This window comes from Camellia sinensis, chromosome 13, assembly GCF_055761805.1.
Source record: "Camellia sinensis isolate YWXY chromosome 13, ASM5576180v1, whole genome shotgun sequence".
In the NCBI taxonomy this organism is placed as follows: domain Eukaryota; kingdom Viridiplantae; phylum Streptophyta; class Magnoliopsida; order Ericales; family Theaceae; genus Camellia; species Camellia sinensis.
This window is the reverse complement of record NC_138973.1, coordinates 58,406,570-58,430,248: the sequence shown is the minus strand read 5'-3', so window position 1 is coordinate 58,430,248 and position 23,679 is coordinate 58,406,570. Positions and strand designations below refer to the sequence as shown.

Here is a 23,679-nt window from a genome sequence, read left to right as displayed (position 1 = left end):
CACCCTCTCCTATATAATGAGCCACTCACCATTTGTAATAAATACACAATATCAATAGATCAATCAATAATATATATAGTTTCCTTAACTGTCCATTGTATTCAACTTTATCTATTACTATTCCACTATAATTTCTATTCTTTCTTTCTCTATTTGATTGGTTTTGGTTTATGCTCTTCCTCATCCATGACTTCCCCTAAGTTAAAGCTGAAATGTGACAATTTTAATCAATTTATCAATGGAAATGAAAGGATGGTGCCCATGGTATTGATCCATCATTAATCACTAATTCAGCAGGAATGTTATCAGTGATACAGTTCAATTCATTTTTGGATAGTAGCATTAACTAACAGCCTTATTTGGGTGGTCAAAACTGTACAGAATTAAGACAGATTACATTAATTACAATGGTGTACATAAATTACATTGACTATCTCTGACCAAAGAAGAAAGTAAAATTCAGTTTCCATCAGCATTTGTTTTGTTTTTCCTTTTATATATTTTTTGTTGGGTTGGAATTGTTACTTCCTATGATTTACGACTGTTGGTTACCTACCCTAGATGCATGTTGGTCTGAATATTTTCTTCACTGTAAATATATATATATATATATATATATATATTTTTAATGTTAGTTTTCGTCAGATATGCATGACAGACAGTGAAATTTACATGTTAACTGATTTGATCTTGTTCCAGGGTTCGCAATTTCTCCTCTATGGCAATTTTGTTGGGGGATTTTTGGTAGAAGACTTAGAGAGAATACCAGTTATCTGTTTTAGTTTGTAAATAAGGATTGTTCTTGTAGATAAATGGAATCAAAGTGGGTTAAAGTATTGGATAATGGCCATAGAATCATTGTTGACGCAAAGAGAAAACGGGCAGCCCAATGTGCAGCAAACATAATTGAAGCAAGCCACAAGGTGTTGTCAGTTCAGCCCAACCATAATTCATTATTTACGAAGCTTGGCAAGCGGAAAAGACTGGTTGGATGCAAAACCAAATGTGGGGTGCACTTGAGAAAATCGTTACATAAGAACTATTCCAATTTCATGAAAAGTGGACTGCCACAGCGGTTACTGTTTTATCAGAATGGTGACTGGAATGATTTTCCTCGTGATATTGTTGAGTTGGTTAGCAAAGATTTTCAATTGAAAAAAGCAGCAATTGAAGTGCAGTTCAAGGGCTGCCATTTAATGTTTGATATCTTGTACATGATTCAAGTAGATTTGAAGACAGGTTCCCAGAAACCTATAGCTTGGATTGATGAATCAGGTAGCTGCTTTTTTCCTCAATTATACTCTACTGATGGTGGAATACATGAATGCAATCAATCTGAGTTAGAAAAAGATGAATTTCGGTATGCGGAACGAAATTGGGCCCCTGAAATCAAGTTGCATCTTCAAATAGAAGTAAACGGAGTTAATGGCTACAATTTGGAGGAATGTGTGGAAGAGTCAAATATTTGTGCTAAGCGAATTAAAATTGAACAAAAATCTAACAGAAATAATGATGAGCTAGGCATTGATGACAATTATAATGAAAAATCTGTTTCAAAAATGGACAAGGTTGTTGAGGAAGTTCAACAGAGTGACAAAAATTTATCCTCTAAGTTTGAATATGTTTGTGAAACTGTAGATTTAGATATTGTGAAAAACATGTTCGTTGTGGGCATGAACCTGTCCTTGAATGCAAACGTACTTGAAATTACTCTGGTAATGTGATGCAAACTCGCTGGGAAATTTTTCAGAAGCAGATTGAGATAACTCAAAGGTATCGTGGGGATCCAAATGTTCGGTATGCTTTGCTCGCTTCTGCAAAAGATGCACTGCCTAGTATCATGACCTATGGGCTTGCGCATTGTGGACTCAAAACTAAGGCCACATATGGGTTTTGGAGTTCACCTTGCAGCTGTGAAGTGTGCCCTCACCAGGTCTGCATATTCTCTTTATTTTCTTGTTTTTTAATTGTTCTTTGGATTAGTATAAGCAACAACACAATATTTTGCACATTGTGGACCAAAATCAAGAAATATGCCTTTCCCCCCACTCTTTTGTTATTGATTGTGCTTTGGGAGGAGGATTTAGCTCTTTTTTTTGTTCTTCTGTTTTTGTTTTTTTACAGTGCAAGTTATTGTGATGTTGATGAGAATGGAATACAACACATGTTGTTTTGCCGTGTCATACTGGGAAATATGGAACTTGTTCATCCTGGATCTAGACAATTTCATCCCAGTAGTGAAAATTTTGATAGCGGAGTTGATGATCTGCAAAATCCGAGTCATTATATTGTTTGGAACATGAATATGATCACACACATCTATCTAGAATATGTTGTCAGTTTCAAGATGTCCCACAGTGCTGAAGGTGCTACTTAATACCTTATTTTTTAATTTTTATTTTTATTTTTTAAATTTTATATATTTATTGGTTAATGCATAATTGATTATTCAAGCTTAAAAGAAATTATGATACACCACCTTTGTATGTGTGACCGCTGGCTTGATCAATACCATTTAATTGGTTTTGTTACATTTGGATGGAAAGATCTAGCCTGACACGTTTGACCTTTAGTTCATGTACTATCCATATTTGTGAGTGAGTGGGACTCACATTCAGGTAAGGTATATGAAATCTGAATACTATTAATTTCTTGTTGTTTAGTTTAGAATTTTTTTTTTTTTTTTAATATTTGAGACATCTTTAAGTATTAGGGTGTGAGACGTTCTCAATGTTCCTACAGAAGCTCTGGTCGGGAAAGGAAGTTGATTTGATGTATCCGGTGTTACTACTTGTCAGGACCATCATGGTCAATTGCAGCTAGATTCATCTTCAGTTGAAACGGTAAGCATTCACATACTATAAAAATTCCATTGATTGCGAGTCTTTCTTTGCTAATTTTGTCCAGCGAGCAGCAAATTTTTTATGGGGACGGTACAAATCTGGGCCCCTTCTGCTTAGTTATGTTAATATAAGGAGCAACTGGAAGTGCGTTGTTGTTGGCACAAGCTGGTAGCACCAAGACACCGTAACCCAGAATTTCTTCTATGACTGGAATTGTCCAGGAGTTGAGCTAAAGCTTGAGATTTTAATCATTTTGCAAGCAGGTCTGGTCCCGCAAACTACTTTATGAGGTTTGGTTGGCTTTACTGGAGTCTATATTCGGGCGTAACTGTGAATTGTCTTGTACTGTGATGAAATTGTGTCTACTTGCAAGAAGGCAGAATAACTATTATGAGACAGTTTTGTGGATATATAGGAATTTGAACATAGGTTGCTCAATAGTCACTTCACCATAAGGTTGATGAGAGCCCAAAATGTTGGGTGGGGATTGGATCTCACTTTTCAGACCATGCAGTGAGTTGACCTAATAAATTTAATTAGGTTACATGACAAGACTTTCCTATTACACTTTTGTATTAATGGCTGATACTTAAATGCCTGTTGATATTAAATTGTTTTTATTTATTGTTTCAACATTATTGGGAATGGCAAATATTCTATTGACGACGAAGGGACCAATTTTCATTTGTACTTACAAATAGTTGTCGCTGGTGAATGTCTTTGATCTCAATCTCTTCATTATGATTTGGGCATTATTTTCAAAAATGATTTGCAAGTTGGTATTGTAAATGATGGTAACCTTTGTTTGTAGTTAATGGCTTTTCCATTTTTGATAGTTTTCATTTCTTATTTTCTAGGAGAGAAATTGCCATCCGTGTTGAGATTTTGTGGACAAATCTCAGGGAAATACCCCCAGCATCGGTTCAAGCACCTCCAAGACTCCTAAATCCCCTTGGATGCCTTTTGCTATTTTGTTTGATGCCATCTCCAATAAAATAGATCCTAAAGATACGAAATTGTTGAATATTCATTATGGCCTATTCAGGGTACGTTATACCATCTCTTATTTTCTTTTTTTTTTATAAATAATTTTTTATGTATATTCTTTTAATATATTTTTATCTTTTTTGTTTTTTTGTCCCTTTTCTTTTTGCCCCACTTGTTGGAAATGTTATTAGAGCAAGAAAATCAATCGGGATGATTTTATTAAAAAGTTGAGATTGATAGTTGGGGATCAATTGTTGAGGTCTATGATAACTGGTCTTCATTGCAAGGGTACGATTCATTCTGTTTTGTTTGTCTCATGGGACCATAGCTGCTTGTCTGGGGGCTATATTTAAGTTATAATTTTGAGGTTGCTAATTATGGGTTTCATGCCAATCTAACAGTTGGCATTGGAGATTATAATAATGGGAGGTTAAAAGATTTTGTTGGGTGCTTATTCCTTCTGGTTAAATACTGTAGTTTGCTTAAAATAAATAAAGGGTACCATTTAAGTCTTTACAATCTGAATTATTGATGTTGTACAACATTTGGAACTTTGTTATGTATGTAATGCTATTGCTTTTACATACACACATGTATACTTGTTTGCATGTATATATCTGTGTGTGTTGAGAGGCTGGGGATTCTGGTGAGGAGAGAGTTGCCATTATTTAAGAAGATGCTCACATTTGCTAGTAAAGAAACATTTCTAACTTCTTACACGAATGGGGGAATATAAATTCCATATTTTTCTTAGATTTTTTTTTTTTAATTTGAAGTACATTTTAAAATAATTTATAACATCTTATTCAAGAATAGTGAAATGCTAACAAGTACCCCGTGCGTATTGTTTAACAATGGAATTGATATAAGAAGTGTCTTGAAAATAGATGAAATAGTTAAAAAGTGTATTGAATTCAGTGAAAAGGGTCTTATGTATTTAATTTTTTGTCTTTCTTTTGTGCCTAAAAGGCACTTGTTAGCAAGACCAATATTATACGATGTATATAAGTATTTAAGATGCGTCCCAATAGCAATACTTAACTTTTGGACACATCCCATTATCTTAATATTTAGGTTTGGAAATATCTGCCCTTTTTCTTTCAATCCGTTGTCCTGGAAGTATGTAATCCAGAACCCCCAAATGGATTTATCCCTTTTTGGAATATGACACTTGGACACACCTGCATTTGATGTTTGCACCTGAGTCCATGTAACATAGTCCAAGTCAACAGCTCCTGCTATGGCAGATAGTGGGATGCATCAGCAGACATAATGTGGATTATGCGCTGGTAATTGATTTGGGTGCGATTCAAGTCAACAAATATGGGCAGCTTTGATCAATGCACCCTCAGAAGTTCATTTTTTCCAGTTTTGTATGATGCGCAATTTTGCTATGCAATCACCCCAATATTTTGGGCTCAAGAATGAGTCTACAAAAAGCTGTTAAACAAGTTTTAATATGCTTTATGTGTCGCTGGAAAACATGCCTTAATTGCCTGGGCAATGCGGACAATTTATTGTACAATTGAATGCAGTAAGGTCAGTGGTGGGTGGGAAGAATTGCTTGACATAGGTAGTTGACAAAATACAAGTTGAGGATAGAAAAAATCTCACTGCTTTTTATTTTTATTTTTTTGGGAATGATCTCCCAAGAGTCGAAGAAGTTTTTGTCTTTTCTGTTACTTTATTTGTTCTTTTTGTCACTGTTGGATTTGCTTTATAATTGATGGTCCATTTCTGTTTGTTAAGATCATTTGTGATCTGTTGAGTGAAGTTTGCATTTGCATATTTTATGGAGCAGGACAAGGACTCTCCTCTTGTTGTTGGGTGATAACATGCATTTGTGACAAAATCTTGAATTTGAAATTGATTGTTCCTAGTTGGTTATGTTTGCAGTTACCATCCAATTTTATATGCCCGCCAAAAGTGCCGAAGGAGGAACAAGAATGTTGAGGCAGCAGTGGTACACTGTTTCTCTTATATGGTAACATAAAAATGATCAAATTTGTTTTTGCTGCTGCTCGTGGGAATTTGTCGTCATAGAGTTGTGAACAATGTAGTTTAGGTATATGAAATTTGCATTTAATTTCATTTTTTTTGGTCGGTCTTATTATGTCACTATTCAACTTGTTGAACTAATACTTTTTTCAATGAAGGTATGCTGTTTAATGGTTGGTCTCAATTGTGAATTATTTTTTTCTAAAGCAAACAAGGTAATTGTAAGAATCTTTATTCTTAAGTGGGATTTATTTCCAAGTGTTTGATGAAAGCGTCAGCTGCGCTACCTCTCCTAAACCAATCCAAAATCACGAGTTATGTAATTAGTTCGGTATGGTCGGTATTTAGATAAATTTTTTTACTAAATTGATAATGTCGGTTTTATTATTTTGAATACTGATGCATACCGTTTTTTTTCATCAAACCGTACCGAACCGAATTGATTGAAACAATTTGATTCGGTACGGTTTAATTGGTCTAGAATCTTTCAAACTTGAGTCACTTTTAGATATGACAACTTACTTATATAAAAATATTAGATTAGTTATTTGCTTACCATTTCAAACGTATTTAATCCATTAATTTAATAAATACTTTTCAATTCTTAAATTAACAAAAATAAAAATAAAAAGTTAAAAAATATTAAGGTTTCAAGAATAATAAGTTAAGATTATATATAAAAAGAATTTATAAACTTAGGTTATAAAGATAATAAGGTTAATTAATTAAAGTTAATAATTTATTATACTTATTAATATCATTATATATTAAAGCGCTCAGTTTCGGTTTAGTTGGGTACACAAGGTATTTGAATCGATACCGAATCAAAAATCGAAAAAATTAAATTTAAAAATTGCACAAATCGATTGTTGTTAAAAAACAAACCAAATACAGCCGGTTTAGTCCGCTTTAATCGACTACAGCCGGTTTAGTCCGCTTTAATCGATTTAGTCAGTTTTTTTTTATTATTTTTGCTTACATCCCTATATAAATCACAATGGAAATGTGTTCTTGAAGAAAACATCCTCAGATTCGAAGCACACAAATGTTGGGATAAAAAGTAGAAAATCAGCCAAAGAACGTGAAGGCATGCCATCGTTGGCAAACCAGTAGTTGGAGGTGACAACGAGCAAGCAATGAACAAAACAATGGAGAAAATGTTGCAATAAAGCTATCATAATATAGGAACCTTTGACTTTACCAGTAGAAAAATAATCTAAACTTTTGAACATGCCGTACCTATACAGAACAATGATGAGATTATGTATCTCCTTCACCTACAGGATTTATACCCATTTTTACAGAAGTATAAATATGTCCCTATAGGCTTGGTTCAGATGGCATTTAAACCCCTGACTTTGCTTGGACAAAATACTAGTATTCAGTGTACACTCAGAGATGGGAGATGCTTAGATTGGAAAGTATCACTCATGGGCACCATAGAGACCAATCTCTCACATGGACCGGTATATTTTAACATATATCCAAATCTGAGTATAGCACTTATTGACCTCAGTCTATAACATCTAAATCTGAGTGACAGTTCACTGAAAATTTACCCCTTTTAAGAAGCATAGCACCTTTCTTTCTCATTAATTTAACCTTTCTTATTAATTTTATTTTATTTTCGTTTCTTACCTTTGGTCCCTTAAATGTCAGCAAGTCATCATTATGTATTCATTATTTTTTATGTGATAAGTTCTTGTTTGCTTACCCCTCAATGACATAATTTTGATTGTGCTTTAAAATACACTAGAGGGTTGATCAGTAATTATGACATAATTGTCCCACTCCACTGTAATATATATAGAGTGTAGTGGTAGGATACGATCCACATCAGTTAAAAAAACACTTGCCCATGTGCATATAAGCCTTGTGGACACCTTCTCCTCGCAAGCCGGTTTTCAATGGTAAGTTTTGTATCACATGCTCACATAGATTGCATCCGATTACTTGGTGGCTAACACTTGGTTAAAACCCCCTTGAAAACAAGGAAGGGTGCCCAAGAGCTTATATTCACATGGGCTGATTGTTAACCTATGTGAGACAACTTTAGAATCGTAATAGTCATGTGAATTTTACCTACTCCCCTTTTATCAATTGCAAAAAATTAAAAATTAAAATTCATAATGAGAAAATGAATTCAGAAGCAAATTGATCATGCGGGGTCGTTTGGGAACTATGAATTTTAGCCAAAAAAATCATATACAAAAAGTCAATCAATTCTCAATACTTTTACATGTCTTTTTATAATATATATATATATATATAAGCCCTTAAAAATGCCAATTTCCAAACGAACCATAAAATTTTGAGCTTTACATGATAACTTAGGCCGAGTAAAACTTGAGCACTTCAACCAATATACCGGACGAAAGTGTGTGCAAACTTACGGGGGCTGCCCCTAACTTTGCACAAGATACTATGCCAGTAAACTTTTCCTATGGCCTCTCATTTAATTCTCGTGTTTTTAATTGGAGTTTTTATTGAAAAATTCTATTTAAGAGTGTTTTAACTTAAGAAGTCTATGAAGGAAATTTATAATCCACTTAGTCTAATGTATTTATACTTTTATTCCTTATAATCAGTACACTTATGGTCAACTTATTGCCATAATTCTAGAAGGTCTTTCTTTGTATAATGACCTCAAACTTCAATACCAGATGAAAAAATAGAATCTTACAGGGAAAAAAGAATGAGGAGAATTTTGTGATCAATTTGCTTATGATACCAAAATACATTATCGTTGAAAAACCAGAAAATCTAATCACAAAAAGTCTTCTAAACAACACCGAAAATACTATAAAAAATCCAAAGGTATTTCTTCAGCCTTACACCAGAAAAAATTTTCTCCTCCAACCAGAAAACCCACTACTAAAAAGGCAACATCAAAAAAAGATGTTAAATGTTGTAAGTGTGGAACAACCAGTCATTCTACTAACATATGTAGATCGAAATTTAAACAGAAAATTCAGGAAATGTCCTTAGATCCTACTCTAGCCCAACAGCTATTACAGACTTTATCTGAAGATGAAACAGATACTAGCTTTGAATCAGATGGACTCGCTGAGCTATACTCTCTATGTACCTCTAGTGATGAGCTAGGAACACCAGAACCTAATTATTCTTGTTTTACAAATCTGAATCAGATTTCTGAAATAAATTATTGGAAATCTATTGTTGAAATGAATGGTTTGGATCTTGGGGATCCTAGTATTCATGTTTTAACTGATGATCAGAAATCCATGCTTAGCTGAACAAATAAAGAATCCAGAAATGAAACTAAAATTTTTAGAAATTTGTTATCAACAACAGAAAGCCAGTACTTTAATTCCTCTTCAATCTTACAGTATGAAGAATGTTTTAAATAGAATACATTCTTCACCTATTAGTGAAAAACCCATCACTATCCAAGACATAAAAATAGAAATTAATGTCTTAAAAATAGAAATTAAGCATCTTCAAATTGCTAACCAAGCTATTCAAGCCGATATTCGTCAGCTTAAAGCCGCCAAACAGAAAACCACATATATTGCTCTAGCAACTTCTGAACAGGAAGATAATTAGTATTTGTTACTTGTGAATCACGTTACATTTCAAAAATGGTTCATTCGCATTACTTTTGTTATCCAACTTGATTTTATTATCAAAGATGCAATTGCCCTTGTTAATAGTGGTGCTGACATGAATTGCATACAGGAAGGATTAATTCCAACCAGATATTTTCAGAAAACTACCCAGTCACTTACTAGTGCTAGTGGTAATTCTATGCAAATCAAGTATAAAATACCTGAAGCTCTTATCTGTAACCAGGGAATTTATTTATCTACATCTTTGTCCTGATCAGAAATATGTCCCCAATTATTATCTTGGGAACACCTTTTTTATGTTTGTTAATGCCTCTCACTAAAATTGATACTATTCATACGACTATCAGTAATCAACTACTTATCTTTGAATTTATGGCAGAACATAAAAGGAGATTTGATTGTCTTGGAAGCAAATTCCTTCCCTGCACTCATGATCTCAGGGACAAATGGAAGGAAGCTTATCTTCTCAATCAACGATTGCATTGTTTGATCTCTTGGAGATTCATGAATATCAATGTATAGCTCAGAACCTTTATATGGTGCAGTGAAAAGACTCTCAAATGCCAATACAATGGCCAATTCAGCTCTAGAACCAGGTCTAAGTGTTTGATATACATCTCGACGCTTCCTGACATATGAAATTTTCTTTTTCTTCTTAAGTTGTTCATCAGGCTGGAATGAATCTAATGTCCCATCTTCACCATCTTTCCCATAAGTCCAAACAGTTGTCCTGCAATCTTCATCTAGAACATATAAGCCATGTTTGATTCACAAGATTAATAGTGAGGTATTAATAATCCTATCAAATTAGTGACGTATTCATTATCCAATTAAATTAATAGGATAAATTATCTATTGTATTAATAATCTCACCCCTACTCCATTACTAATAATCCTATAAATTTGTTGGATTAATTATCCATTGGATTAATAATCCTAAACCAAAATGTTAAAACAAACATAAGATAATTGGGCCTACGGATTAATAATCTCAATCTCATGCTCTAATCCATCCAATGAAACATGCTCATAAACAATTATTTACATGACCATTGTACCCAGATAATAAAGACCTACATTGCCTCAGGGTGTCCAACAAAGACGACTGTTTGTTTGACTCTTTAGAGCAAACCAAGTCTATATTTACACCACACCAGATAGATATAAAAACACTGAAATCTATTACTCGAACATCTGAAGCAGTTACTAATTTTGAAATATCAGTTACATCAGCCATGGATACATATCTGCAACTAGTAAATTAAGTAAAATATTAGAAAATAACTCTAAATTAATCTTCTATTCAATCAAAAACCAAACATGGTGATACAACTATGATAACTAAAGGAAAGCCAAGCAAACAAAAAGTTCATTATTGTTACGAAATTCAGCAATATCTCCACAATAGAGTACATGTGCGAAAAATAGAAGAAAAACCCAATTACAGCCAGAACATAATCTTGAGATCCAAGTACATAAATGCATTTGTGTGTAAATCTATTTTGTTATTATATAAAGCGCACAACTCAAAATAATTTTGAAGCGTGACCCCCCCCCCCCCCCCCCCAAGGTATGCCTATACTGTTAACTGGTCCAGTAAATACACCAAATAGTTTTCAAATTCAACCCATTTTACTCATTCATCAATTTGCTAAAAAATTTAGATGTAAAATTGCAAAACCCCTTGTCACAATTTTTTTTCTTCTTCAAGAAACCCATATCATATTGTTAACTGCTTCCATTAATAAATGTTTCCAAATTCAACCCATTTTCCTCATTTGTCAAATTGCCAAAAAATATAGATGTAAAGTTGCAAAAAATTAACAGGACTTAATTAGACACACAATCAATCTTGAGAAACTGAACAATTCACATCTATACAAAGTTCTATTTATAAAGAACGTGTACATATATACATATGTATGATCTCAAATTAATTGCCTGCGACTCTGAATGAGCTCAATCGTGTGGTTCCAGACAGCAAAACGAAGCTGGTTGGGACTCAAAACCCTAAATTTAGGGCAACTACCGAGAACAACTGCGTGGTGATCCACAACCGGAGGGACAATTAGGGTTCAATTGAGTATCGCCGCCATCAAAATAGCGTTCTTGAGCTCAGACAACTGGTTGTTGAACCCACTGTGGGGTGCGTACCAGAGGAATTTCTCTCCAGCTAGGGTTTTCTGTGAGGTGCAGAGGTGGGGGGACTGGGGTTGGGGAGAATTTCTTAGGGTGCAGAGGAGAGAATTGGAAATGTGCTTGTAGGAGAGGAAGAGAAGGCGAGAGACGAGGAGGAAGAGGAAAGAGATTGGGAGGAGAGAGGAGCGTGATCTGAGAGGGGGTTTCTTCTTCCATCTGATGTTTGTTCTGTTGTTGAAGTTGAGAGATTCCATCACACACTCTTTTCTTGGGTGATAAAAATTACTAGTTTTGATTTCAATTGGTGGTGGTCGTCTAAAAATGGTTCCACGATTTAACAGTACTGATTGGTTGTCGAGAAAATATGCAAGAAAATGGAAAGAAAGAATAATTTTGTTGGGGGAGAATTCTATTATACATCACCATATCATATATATATATATATATATATTTAATTATGATCAAATTTTTTTAAAGATTTTTTTAGGTTATGATTAAAAAATATGAGGTATATTTCGTCTATGTTTGGCTCTGGTGTGATTTTACCATTCCCTTTTCTTTTTTCTTCTTTCTTTTTTGCTTTGTTTTAATTTTTTGAAAACGTATTTTTAGATGTTATAAATGTTTTAGTTTTAATATTTAGATTATATGTATTTAAAAGGTTAAAAAACAAAAACAAAATTTGACTTATAGTTATAAATAATTTTACTAAAGATTGAAAATGCAAAAAGTAAAAAATTCTAGGATAAATTACAAATATGAGAAATATTAGAGATTTTAAATGTTTTAGCAAATGTGTCACATGAATATAGGATTCACATGTGAGACATTTAGTAGAACATTTAGTAAAATATTTGGATCTCTAGTATTACCCTATAAATATATCTTTTAAAATTTGATTAAAATGCAAATTCTCTCTGTGGTTTTGAAAATTATATTCCATCACCTGATATTTCTAATTTCATAAGAAATTGCACCTTTTATTAATAAATCATTAAGTCAATTAACAGTTTTTAATGATGTTAGAAATATATTTCAATTAATTATTTAGATAATTTTATTATTGTATAAGAGAACAATTATGAATTTTATTTTTTTAGTTAATTGGGCAAATTACATATACCTCCCATGAGGTTTGGCTAAATTACAGATACCCCCTGAGGTTTCGAAAATTACATTCCGCCCCCTAAAGTTTGTATTTTCATAACAATTTGCCTCCTGAGGTTTAAATTTCATAACAAATTACTCCCTAATTTGTTATGCAAATATAGCATTCAAGGAAGAATTTGTAATTTTTCAAACCTCATGGGGTATTTGTAATTTAGCCAAATCTCAAGGGGGTATATGTAATTTGCCCTCGTTAATTTTGTTAAATGAAAAATTCTAACAATGAAGTATTTATAATTTTTCAAATCACATAGGACAATCTATACTTTAAAAAAATCTCAAAAAGTATATTTGTAATTTATTCAAAACTTTAATATGAAAGCATCAAATGTTTTAGTATTATTTTTACCGACAATGCTACGTAGCTCAAATTTTGTGGCTCAAAAGTGGCTCAAATGGCCAAAACGACGTTGTTTTGAGTACAGAACAACATAAAAATGGCCAAAACGACGTCGTTTTAGCCATTTAAGTTACTTTTGAGTTACAAAATTTGAGATATGAGACATTTTCTTATTTTTACTTTTCTTAAAAAGAAAACCACGAAAGTGAATTTGATTGATACCAAACGGAACTACTCGGGGAACTACTCTCATTTTATTGATATTGAAAAATGCCCATTAGAATGTCTTGACAAAAAAGAAAAAAATTACCCAAAAATAAATGTTTCAAATTAAGACCTCTTTTGGAAAGGTAATAAAAGAATTAATTCATTGACTTATTTGGATCACATTATTTTTTTATTTTATATATATATATATATATTTTTTTTAAAAAGTCAATAAATCAAAAAAAAAAAAAAAAAAGTCTCCTTCCAAAATAGACCTAAGTGAGCTTGATTATTATTGTTTTATCATTGAGTTCTTTTTTCTATCTATTATGTGTATATATAGACATCTTTAACGGTGTATTTTTTTTTTCCATTAAATTTAAGTAAATATTTAAATAAAAGTTTCATTTAATATCAAATCCTCTAACATAGGTATTTAAGACTATATCAAACCACTGATCGACTGGGCAAATATCTGGCCGGTCGATCGGTCAGTGTAAGTTTTTCACAAATTTAGTAAATTTTTTTCACAAAACTTATACTTTTTAAGTGTATTTATGTTAAGTGTGTCTAAAAATTTTAAAAAAAAATTGTTTAAAATATTAAAAAAATTCAATAAAAACAAAAAAATACGGAAAATAAAAAAGAAAAATTTTCTAAAAAGTGAATTGTAGAAACCAAAACCAAGCAGAATGTATGTTTTTACAATTGCAAATTGTTTCATTTGTAATACACTTTTTTATTATTTTATTAGTGAATCAAATGAGAAAATGAATATTACGTAAAAATGATCATTTCTAGTAAACCAAATAAAACATGTAAGGTACAATTTTGCTCCCCAATATGATATTGGAGGGCAACGAATAGAAAATCTACTAATTCAAAATATTGAATTAGAATCTTACCCAAACAGTTGACATGTGCTATGAATTTTACTTTTACATTGTGAACACTGTATTTAAAATAAATCTCAATCACACCATTGATTTTGTAAAGTAAAATTTTTAAATGTTTAATGTTATTGGGGCAGTTAATTAACCAAGTCCACACTCATGAGCTTTTTAGATAGTTTCTTTCATTTTTCCTTTCTTCATTGTCACCCCTCCACATGACTAAAATCTGTCTTGGTCTCAAAAGACTTTCAACATATGCGCATACAAAAATGTTGGACATCCAGCATGGTCCAACTCATTGAACTCAATGAACCTATTGACGTCATATTCCATTGTGAAAGTGATCAACCAAAAGCCTCTCAACCCTCCCATGTCCCACCCATGGAAAAGTTTCCTCACCCATTTATATTTTAGTCTCTATGCCCTCCCTGAACTCTTTTATACTCTTCTTCATCATCCAATCCATGCAAAAAAAATTCCCTTCTCTATGTAGTCAATGGAATCCCAAAAGTAAATTTACGCTGTTTCTAGCTCTTAGTGCCACCAAACTCACTATAAAAAAAAACACAGACACCTCATACATTGAAAACCATAAGCTTGGTAAAAATACTAATAGCTTCTCTCCTCTCCCTTCTTTCTTAATCTTATATTCTATACATTTGATTTTTCATATTTCTCATTGTGTTCTAACTCATTCTTATCCATCTTTTTCAGATCATAATCAGCCAAACAAGGCCTTAAATCCAAGACATGAACAACAACAACAACAACATCAATGTCTTATTTATCAGCTGGAGGACCTTCTACCTCTCCCACCACCACCTTCGACCCCCGCCCACTTCCAGCCACGCCGTCCTCGCCTTCCTCGCTCCGGTGCTCCTCGACTTTATCGAACTGAAATTTCAAGGAAAAAATGTTTCTTCATTCGAAACGCACCAAAAGGCCATCTGGGTTGCCATTGCTAGTCTGATCTTGTATTGCTTCGCCTACGAAGCCAAACTCTGGTTACCGGCCTATTCCCGCGTAATTCGCAGTGGAATGGTGGTGCTTTGTTCGGTTTCTTCAGTGTCTCTGACTTCCATTCTTTTCCCAGGTAATGGCAAACATGTGTTCTATCTGTTGTATGCTCTGTTTTTGGCAAGCGAATCGGCAGTGATTCGCCACCGATTCCAAATGGTATGGAACTGGGTTTATCAGAGAATCATCGGTTATTTTCTGCGAGAATGGCGGCGGCAAATAGGTCATGCCAGGAACAGGAGAGACCTGCTTCCACGGTATGTGTAAGAAATGAAAGCTATGGTGGATTGAGTGTTGTTTGTGAGTCTATATAAGTGTCTCTGTTTCTGTTATGCTCTGTTTTGTTTCTCCCCGGTTTTGTCAAGTGAAGATGCTGTTGAATTGTTTGAGTTACTTTATGTGTATGTAATGCTAATTGGGATTGGCATAATAAGGTTTCTACAAACCCATTTTCTTGTAAAACTTCCAAAAATAAATTAAATAAACACACACGGATCCATGTCCTTTTTTCAAAGTTTCTAAATGTGTAAACATCCTAAAAAGTTATGAAGTAATGTCCTAAATGTCAATATCAGATACTGCTTAGAGAACAAACGTGTAAATCAGCTCTTTGGTCCCCTTGAACCCTATTGAAATAGTGAATATGAATTTGAGCGGTGTAATTATGGATTTGTGGAGTTAGATTTGGATTCAAGCTTATCGAGAAGTATTGAACGCCTTATTATGGTTCAGTATCCGCTTGGGTCAAGACGGGCTGGGTTACAAAAATGATGTCCAAGCTTGCTTGCAGATTAAGCCCGGCAATTTTTTTTGACAGATCAAGCAAAGCCGTAAGCCGAAACCTTAGGTCGAAGTCCTTTCCAACAAGCTTGGCCTAGATGGGCCGTCAAAATGGTGTCCGTGTTTACTTGCGAGCTAAGCTCAACGAGCTTTTACCCCAAACAGGTAACCTAGTTGGTCAATGAATTTTTCCTAATATGCCTAACTCAAGTTCACTCTTATCAGCCTCTCTCATTTGCCCTCCAAAGTCTCCACCTAGGACATGGTTCCCGCTTATCAAAATAAAAAAGCCCAACAAGCTTTTTCTGACGAGTTAAGGTACTCTGCAAACTAAAACCTTAACCTCTAGTCCTCTTTATCAACTGGGTTTGACCTAGATAGGCTAATTTCAATAATTTAGCCATTCAAATTGATAATTCAAAAGATTCAAGTAGTATAAAAATGATAGCTTGAAGTGATAAAATAAATTTTTTCTATAGAAGGCATCATAGTGTCTCAAGTCAATTAGCAACTTGTGCTCATAAAAAAAAATAAAAAAATAAAAATAAATCTTTTAGCAACCTAAGAAACTCTTCAAATCTTATTGAATAATCTGATGATGATGATGGTTCTGATGGGGACACTCATCAGTCGATCAGAACAAGCATTGAATGACATTCACAAGTTTGATCGATGATTTTTCCCAACTAAAAATATGGCAATTTAAGACACGGAATGCCACACATGTTCTCTTATTATTTTGTGCCCACTATTAATCATATGTTTCGGATCATTTAAACACAACCCCTATTATTAAACGGGCACAAAACACAAAATAGTTACTCGTGTGCCAGAGTCTATGAACGTAAAATAGCAACTGCAAACAGTTGAAAGGGATTCTTCATTCCTGCCTTTCAAACACATGAAACCAACATGCAGAAAGAAGCCCATTAGAAAAGGATCAACATTTCTTTCAAATTTTCCCAGTACCCAAACACACTACTAACAACAATTTTCCATCTGACAGCACAATTGCAAAAGCTTACAGGAGCCTGGTTTTCATTATTACCAATACCCAATTCCAGACTGTCCCTCACTTTTCTAGTTAAAATAACAACAGAACATTATAGGACATTTCTAGGTTTTGGAAGATCAAAAGGACTCCCTAAAAAGTTCAAGCAATTGTAACAAATATCCAATGCCATACCGTATCTCATTTTCTAGTTAAACTGACAACATAACATCAGAGGACATTTCTAAGTTAATATACCACAGAAAATGAACATAGGAAGATCAAAAGAACTTGACACAAAATTGCTAGAAGTTCAAGAAATTGTGACACAAGTTGATATAAACCCTACAAGGTCAGAACTGACTTTTAAATTAACAATTCCTAGAAATAAAAAACTTATTAAAGGTTATCCAACAAAGACAACTATAACTGAATCCAAACCAGACAGCACATTATTGTCTTATATTAACAAGTCTCTCTAGATCCCGTCAGCATGTAGCACCCCGTAATCTCGAGACAGAGTTCTAAACTGCATGGATTGGATTGCTGATTGAGTTAACACCTGAGCTCCCCGAGCCAGGATTAGCCTGGAAAGCCGACTGCCTACTAGACGAACCTTCAAGCAGTTTGAGCGAGAGAGGGGAGGGGCCCGCATCCCCAAGGGATTCCCCGATGCTGAGGTTCGACATTCCAACCAGCTCATCAACATTAATTGGGCTCTTTGAATGTACTGCTGTGGGCTTAAGCACTTCATGTGTCTCCTCCATTTTAGCTGCCTCTGTACTGTGCCCTCTGGGCCAAAATGGAACGGAAAATGGTAGGAATTGAGTGATATAAGCAGGAAACATAACAGGGTAACAGTGCTGAGAACTATCGGGCTTTTGCAGGACAGGTTGTTCCCCATCGTTGGAGTTTGTAGAATCCATTGATTCACACTCTTCGTCCAAAGTAGGAGGGTCCGGCAATGGGTTGTTTGTTTGTGTCTCGGTTTGAGGGTTGACCGTGAAGAAATCATGTGATTCCATGGGAGTGTCAACTGACTGCATAAAGGAGAAATGCAAGAAAAGAGGTGTATAAATGACAAGTATTTAAAAAGATAAAAGCAAACACCAAATTTGCATGGATCTGAAAACAGAAACCTAACCATATGGATCCCAATATGGACTTTTGGAAAAGAAATTTGCACAAATATGCCCCCTCAGGACTTTAAAAGTGGAATAATACAATTATCATTTATGAATGCACATTGAAGACAGAGGAAGCAGAAGATATTTTGAAAAGTCTTGGGAAAATATACATATCACTAATGTCTTTGAAACGGGACTGGACTGTACCAGCTGGTTAAACAATCGACCAGTCTAGGTTCTGGTTCAGAGAGACCATTAGAAATGGTCACTTTCAAGAACCGGTGTTTCTTAGATAAACCGTTTGAACCTGCAATTAAACCAGTTAACCATACGAACCAGTGGCTGTTCACAATGCATTCGCTTAAAATTTTTGTCGTGTTGGAGACTTGAATTTGCATTTCTGTTGGGAAAGGCTTAGGCCAAGACCACTGAACTACACACTGCACTTACTATATCTATAAAAATATATATTATTTATTATTGTTCCAACTTTACTAAAAATCATTACAACTTTCTATAAAATAACAATGCATATTATTCAAAATCTTAAATTAAAAATAAATTGAAAATAAAGTATATATTTTTGTAATTTAATAGCTATAGTTTATTAATGCATAATTATCAACATATTTATGATGCAATTATAAAATCACTGTTCAATATTAATGCAAAATTATCCAGGTTTCAGAACATTGTATATCACACTCAGAATACGGGATTAATTAATGATTCAGAACAACCAACGGATATACAAAACCAAAATATCCGAAAGGGTATGCACCATTACACCCACAATAACCGCAAGAGATGGTCCTGTTCCCATGCATTTATGTCACATGCCATGTTGATGACCATGCCACTAATTTATCCATTGGCATAAGAATCTTCAGTAGAGATATGTGGAAGATAATATGAGTTACACAAGTGGATGGATGGAACACTAGCTGCTTAAAGGAGAAAGCAAGAAAATAGAGAGATGAAGAAAGGAAGATACTAACTTCATCGGCTACAATGTCAAATAGGCTGGAACGTCTTTTTCTCCTAGAAGCATTGCATTGCCTGATGAAATATTTCTGGGCGTGGCTAGCAACCTGTGTGGGTGTTCTTGATATTACATAATTGCGTGATATTCCACGCCAATCACCTTTGCCAAGCTTTTGTAAACCAAATAGAAACATCCGATGTTCCTCTTCAGTCCATGGAACACCTGCAAATCAAATTATGCATTGTTTCAAAGGAAAACAGAGCATGTGACAACAAAAACTACATGATAGATGAACAAATGATGGATATTCAGTCCAATGTGCAAGAAACTGCGCATAGATTATGGTAGAGTACTAAAAAATGTACATTCAGTCCAGTAAAAATAAAATAAACAAACCTCAGTTATTGATATTTATGAATCAATGTAAAGCAGACACTATGGAAAACATTAAAGTGGTCTGCAGTTGCATTGGGAAGTGCTTCAGCTAACCCACAAAAGTATTAAGAAAAATGCTATGAACCCCCCACTTAAATACCCCGAATTTACCCTGAATGGGAGTTGTGTGGTTGAGATTGAACTTGTGTAGAGTGGGGTCCGTGTGTAGAATAAATTTAAACCACAAGATGACAATTCTGAGTAATTTCTGGGTAGTTCAGATTGGGTTTGTAGTATTACTGAAGTATTAAAGTGTGTCCCAGCCTCCATGTTAAATCTTCGGAAAATAATTTGCAAACATAAATTTTATACAGAAAATCCTACCAAAATGATATGGTAATGGCACTTTGGAAATAAATAGATACAAATCAGCCATATTTTTATTTATAGATTTTATATATGATTTTTCTATTTGTATATCATTACTCTAAATCTTCAAACTCCTCATATGTCAAAGTCCTCAAGAATCGGAGATTGACATTAAACCCCAATTTTACAGTTCTAATGACATTATTAGCAATAGTCCATACAAAAATAAACTTCTTGACTTCAAAACACGAAGTACGATGCTTCATTATATGCTTAAAAATTAAAATTTTTATTTTGTGCTTTACACTACAACAATCAAAATCAGAACTCACCCATAAAAAACTTTGGAAACAATACTGGAAATATAACTCACTATAATGCATGAATAGTACTACTTGGCATTACGAGGACAATTAGTGTTTGTTCTGCAAAAAGTCGTCGTTGAGCTACCAGAGTGATTCAGAGCACTTATTACAATCAATCATTGACAATCTATGCATAAAAATCCACTTGAACCACACAAAAGTTAAAGCAGTCTAGTTAAAAATTCATCTGCGAAGATAAAACAAAGAAAGACCAAACATTTTAGTTTTTGGTCATAAAATGCAAAGAAGCTTTAATAATAACTCCTCCTAGATTCTCCTTCCCACGCATCCTAAGAAGCACAGGCTACTTCTAAGAAAGCGATACGTCCATGTCAGACACCGACACTCTTAGACACATGTTTGATACTCTTTGTTACGTGTCCTTAATTAAAATTAAAAATATTAATTTCGAACACGTATCCGACACTCATTTTACAACGTGTCCGTCACTTCTTGGCCAATGTCTATCGCCAAAAATATAAACATGAGACCAACACTTTGACATTTGCTAACGCATGATTTTCAAACTTAAGAGAATTTGACATACATATTTTATATTCTTAAAAACAATGTAGGACTCTTAATAATAACGGAATGTGTAATTCTTTAAAAAAATATATATAAATAGATGGCTTAAGAGGATGAGGGAAATGTTGCAATTATATATGTTTCCTATATTTTGTCTAGTTTCTAACTACTGTAGTTCAATCCAGTAGTCTAAAAATTCATGTAAGTGAATTAGACATAAGATTTACTAGTATAAAGTAATATTATGCACATATATAACTATATAATATAATATATTCTTAAATAATATGATATCAAAATATAATTATTTTTGGCATGTCCAAGCCATGTCGGCAAGGTTCTGAAAAGCGGTTGCGGTTGCCGTAACGGTGGCGGTGACGCGGTTGCGGTTGCGGGGTGTAAAAGCCGTAGTGTAACGGTTGCGGTAACCGGAACCGTGAATTTTTTTATTTTTCGCACAATTTGAAAAAACTTACCGATACGCATATTTTTTTTCCATGATCATATTTATTGGGTTAAAAATAAATATTGATCAATTTTTATAAATTTTTAAGTATGATCCAATATATTTCATATTTTTAAATCACTATAAATTGAGTTTTTTACATTTTATTTTAATAATTAATGGCTTCATATTATACAAAAAATCAATCACTAACTATTATATATAAGATAAATAATGACAAAAGTAAGAGAATAAATAAGAACCTAAATATATATATATACATATTTTAACCAAGCCAAATAGATAATGACCACACTTATTAGTATTATTATTTTCAAACAATATATAGATAGACACACACAAACAAAATGGTTTAGTGATAGCAGCTGAATAGAATAGCATAGGTTTTACAGCTTCAACAAATCAATAACATGTTCTTCATCTTCTCTCTTCTCTCTCTCTATCTCTTGCTCCTCCATTTTCTCTCTTTATCTTCCCTCTTCCCTCTATCCCTCTTCCTCTATTTTCAACTTTTTTTTTTTTGTGTTTTTTCGAAAGAAACTGTTTAGAACCGTTACGTAACGGTGTGTATCAGGCCGTTATGGCACCATTACGACCGCTACGGCAGCCGTTACGGCCGACACACCTGTGAATCTCAATCACACTGCAAAAGCGGCCGTAACGGGTGGTGGTAACCGCCAAAACCGTTACGTAACGGTTGCGGCCGCTTTTTAAAACCTTGCATGCCGGTGTCCTACCCTTTTGAAATTTTTTGTGATGACGTATCCGTGTCATATCTATGTCCCGTGTCCCTGTCTATGCTTCACAGCATGCATCCGAGCAAAACCGAGTAACTAATCCAAGGTTGGTTCCTAAGGAATTATTGATGAAAAAAATAATTCTAAGTTCTGAATCTTATATTCATCATTAGTTTGAGCTTTGTGAAAACAGAAAAGAAATCATTGTGATCTCTCATTTGAGTAAAAAAGAGATAAGAAATGACGGTTTTTTCTCACAAATCATCATGCTTGAACAAGCAAATTCTTTTTATTTCCATTTCTCATAATTTCTGATTCAATTTGTAAACCAAATATGAGCTCTTTTTCATAATTTTTATTATATGTAATCAAATCACTGAAATCCACATAGAAAACCATCAACCCAAACCAAATAAACTCATCATTTCTCTGCTTAAACCCTTCATTCTTAGTAAACAACTAAAAAATAAATAGTATTGACTCATTCATTCAATTTCGAATTCGATTCTTCACAATATCACCAAATAAAGATAAACAAAATAAAACTTTGTAGATGAAGAACTTCAAAATTAAAACCACCGAACCCATAAATTAACACAAAGAAAGTTCGAACCTTTCTTTCTTTCCCGACTGGACGACGACCCGGGAACAAAATCCTCCGACGCATACCCATCTCCGGCGGCGCCGCCGTGGTCTGGCGTGTCTCCGGGAGAGTCGTGGTTGTTTCCGGCGAGGCCATTTTGAAGGCTACCGCTACTGGATCCGGTGTAATGGGTCAAGTTACCCATACTGGCACTCTTCCGGATCGATCCATCAGTCAACCGGACTCCGAATAGCTTGACTCCACGATTCGGGCAGGTCCGAGAGTTGTGGCCATTGTGGCTGCAATACGAACACCGCCGAGTCATGATCCCTCCCTCTCTCTCTCTCTCTCTCGGGTCTCCAAATCGAATCCACCAAAACCCAGATTCGAATTCGGATTAATTACATGAACCGAGGCGATTTGGGTTTTGAGAAAATTGGTTGTGGTGGAGTTCGAGAGTTAGTGTTTGGTTGAATAGATTTTGATTCAAAGATTTTCTATTTCTTTTTCTCTCCCGAAATTCGGAGATGCGATATATATATACATATAGATATAGAGAGAGAAAATGAGTGAAAGAGGAGAGAGAGACGCGGTGGACAAATATGGATCACAATACCATAACTACATATTTTTATAACTTGTGAGGTTATAGATAGAGTGGGGAATTATAAAGTGGTGCACGGACGATGATAAGAAAGGTGGTGCGTTTGATATGGACCGTCCGTTCTGTAAATTAAATTGATTTTCACTTTGGAAAATGCTAGAGGTCCCAAATTTTCTACCAAATAAATGACCAAATGTCTCACATGGGTGTGGGGCCCACAAAATTGCGGACCCCACACCCATGTGAGACATTTGGTCATTTATTTGGTAGAAAATTTGGTGTCCCTAGCATTACCCTTTCACTTTATGCCAGATTAGTGTTTGATTTGACACGTGTCGAGCTTAGAGGTAAGCCAAGTGGGATTTGTGTTGTCAAGTGTGAAGAGGGTAGCTGGTCTGCCAACATTGTTGGAATTCGGATCCTCGGCCGCCCTACCCGGCAGCCCCCCAAAACGACGTCGTTTTGGGGGGTTTTTTTTTTTTTTTTTTTTTCTTTTCTTCTTTTTCGTTGTTGCTTTCTCTCTCTTCACAGAGAAACCAGAGGGAGGGGAGCGGAGAGGGAGAAGAGGGAGGAAGGAGGAGGGAGTCG

The 23,679-nt window shown here is 34.3% G+C and overlaps 1 protein-coding gene and 1 pseudogene across 2 annotated transcripts in view; one reads left to right on the top strand and one right to left on the bottom strand.

Moving 5' to 3' along the window:
- LOC114300176 (inactive poly [ADP-ribose] polymerase RCD1-like) overlaps window positions 1–5,999 on the top strand; it is a 60,409-nt pseudogene extending 54,410 nt beyond the window's left edge. Inside the window, exons 3-6 of the transcript XR_014347885.1 lie at window positions 700–2,366; window positions 3,726–3,889; window positions 4,022–4,118; window positions 5,727–5,999. The product of XR_014347885.1 is annotated as an inactive poly [ADP-ribose] polymerase RCD1-like (transcript). The remainder of the gene's footprint in view (window positions 1–699; window positions 2,367–3,725; window positions 3,890–4,021; window positions 4,119–5,726) is intronic.
- An 11,123-nt stretch (window positions 6,000–17,122) lies between these two features.
- Window positions 17,123–23,288, bottom strand: LOC114300190 (transcription factor KUA1). Its single transcript, XM_082903849.1, has 3 exons — window positions 22,518–23,288; window positions 19,078–19,286; window positions 17,123–17,992 (listed from the first exon to the last, which is right to left on the bottom strand). Exons 1-3 carry the CDS (start codon window positions 22,810–22,812, stop codon window positions 17,477–17,479), a joined length of 1,020 nt encoding a protein of 339 aa, XP_082759975.1. The 5' UTR covers window positions 22,813–23,288; the 3' UTR covers window positions 17,123–17,476.
- Between the last annotated feature and the right edge of the window lie 391 nt (window positions 23,289–23,679).

Coding starts and splice junctions, on each gene's coding strand:
- LOC114300190 (XM_082903849.1), bottom strand. CDS start 22,812: ATGACTCGGCGGTGTTCGTATTGCAGCCACAATGGCCACAACTCTCGG. Junction 19,287..22,517: donor CAGTCGGGAAAGAAAGAAAG/GTTCGAACTTTC, acceptor TTTGATTTGCAG/GTGTTCCATGGACTGAAGAG. Junction 17,993..19,077: donor TTGACATTGTAGCCGATGAA/GTTAGTATCTTC, acceptor TCCTTTATGCAG/TCAGTTGACACTCCCATGGA.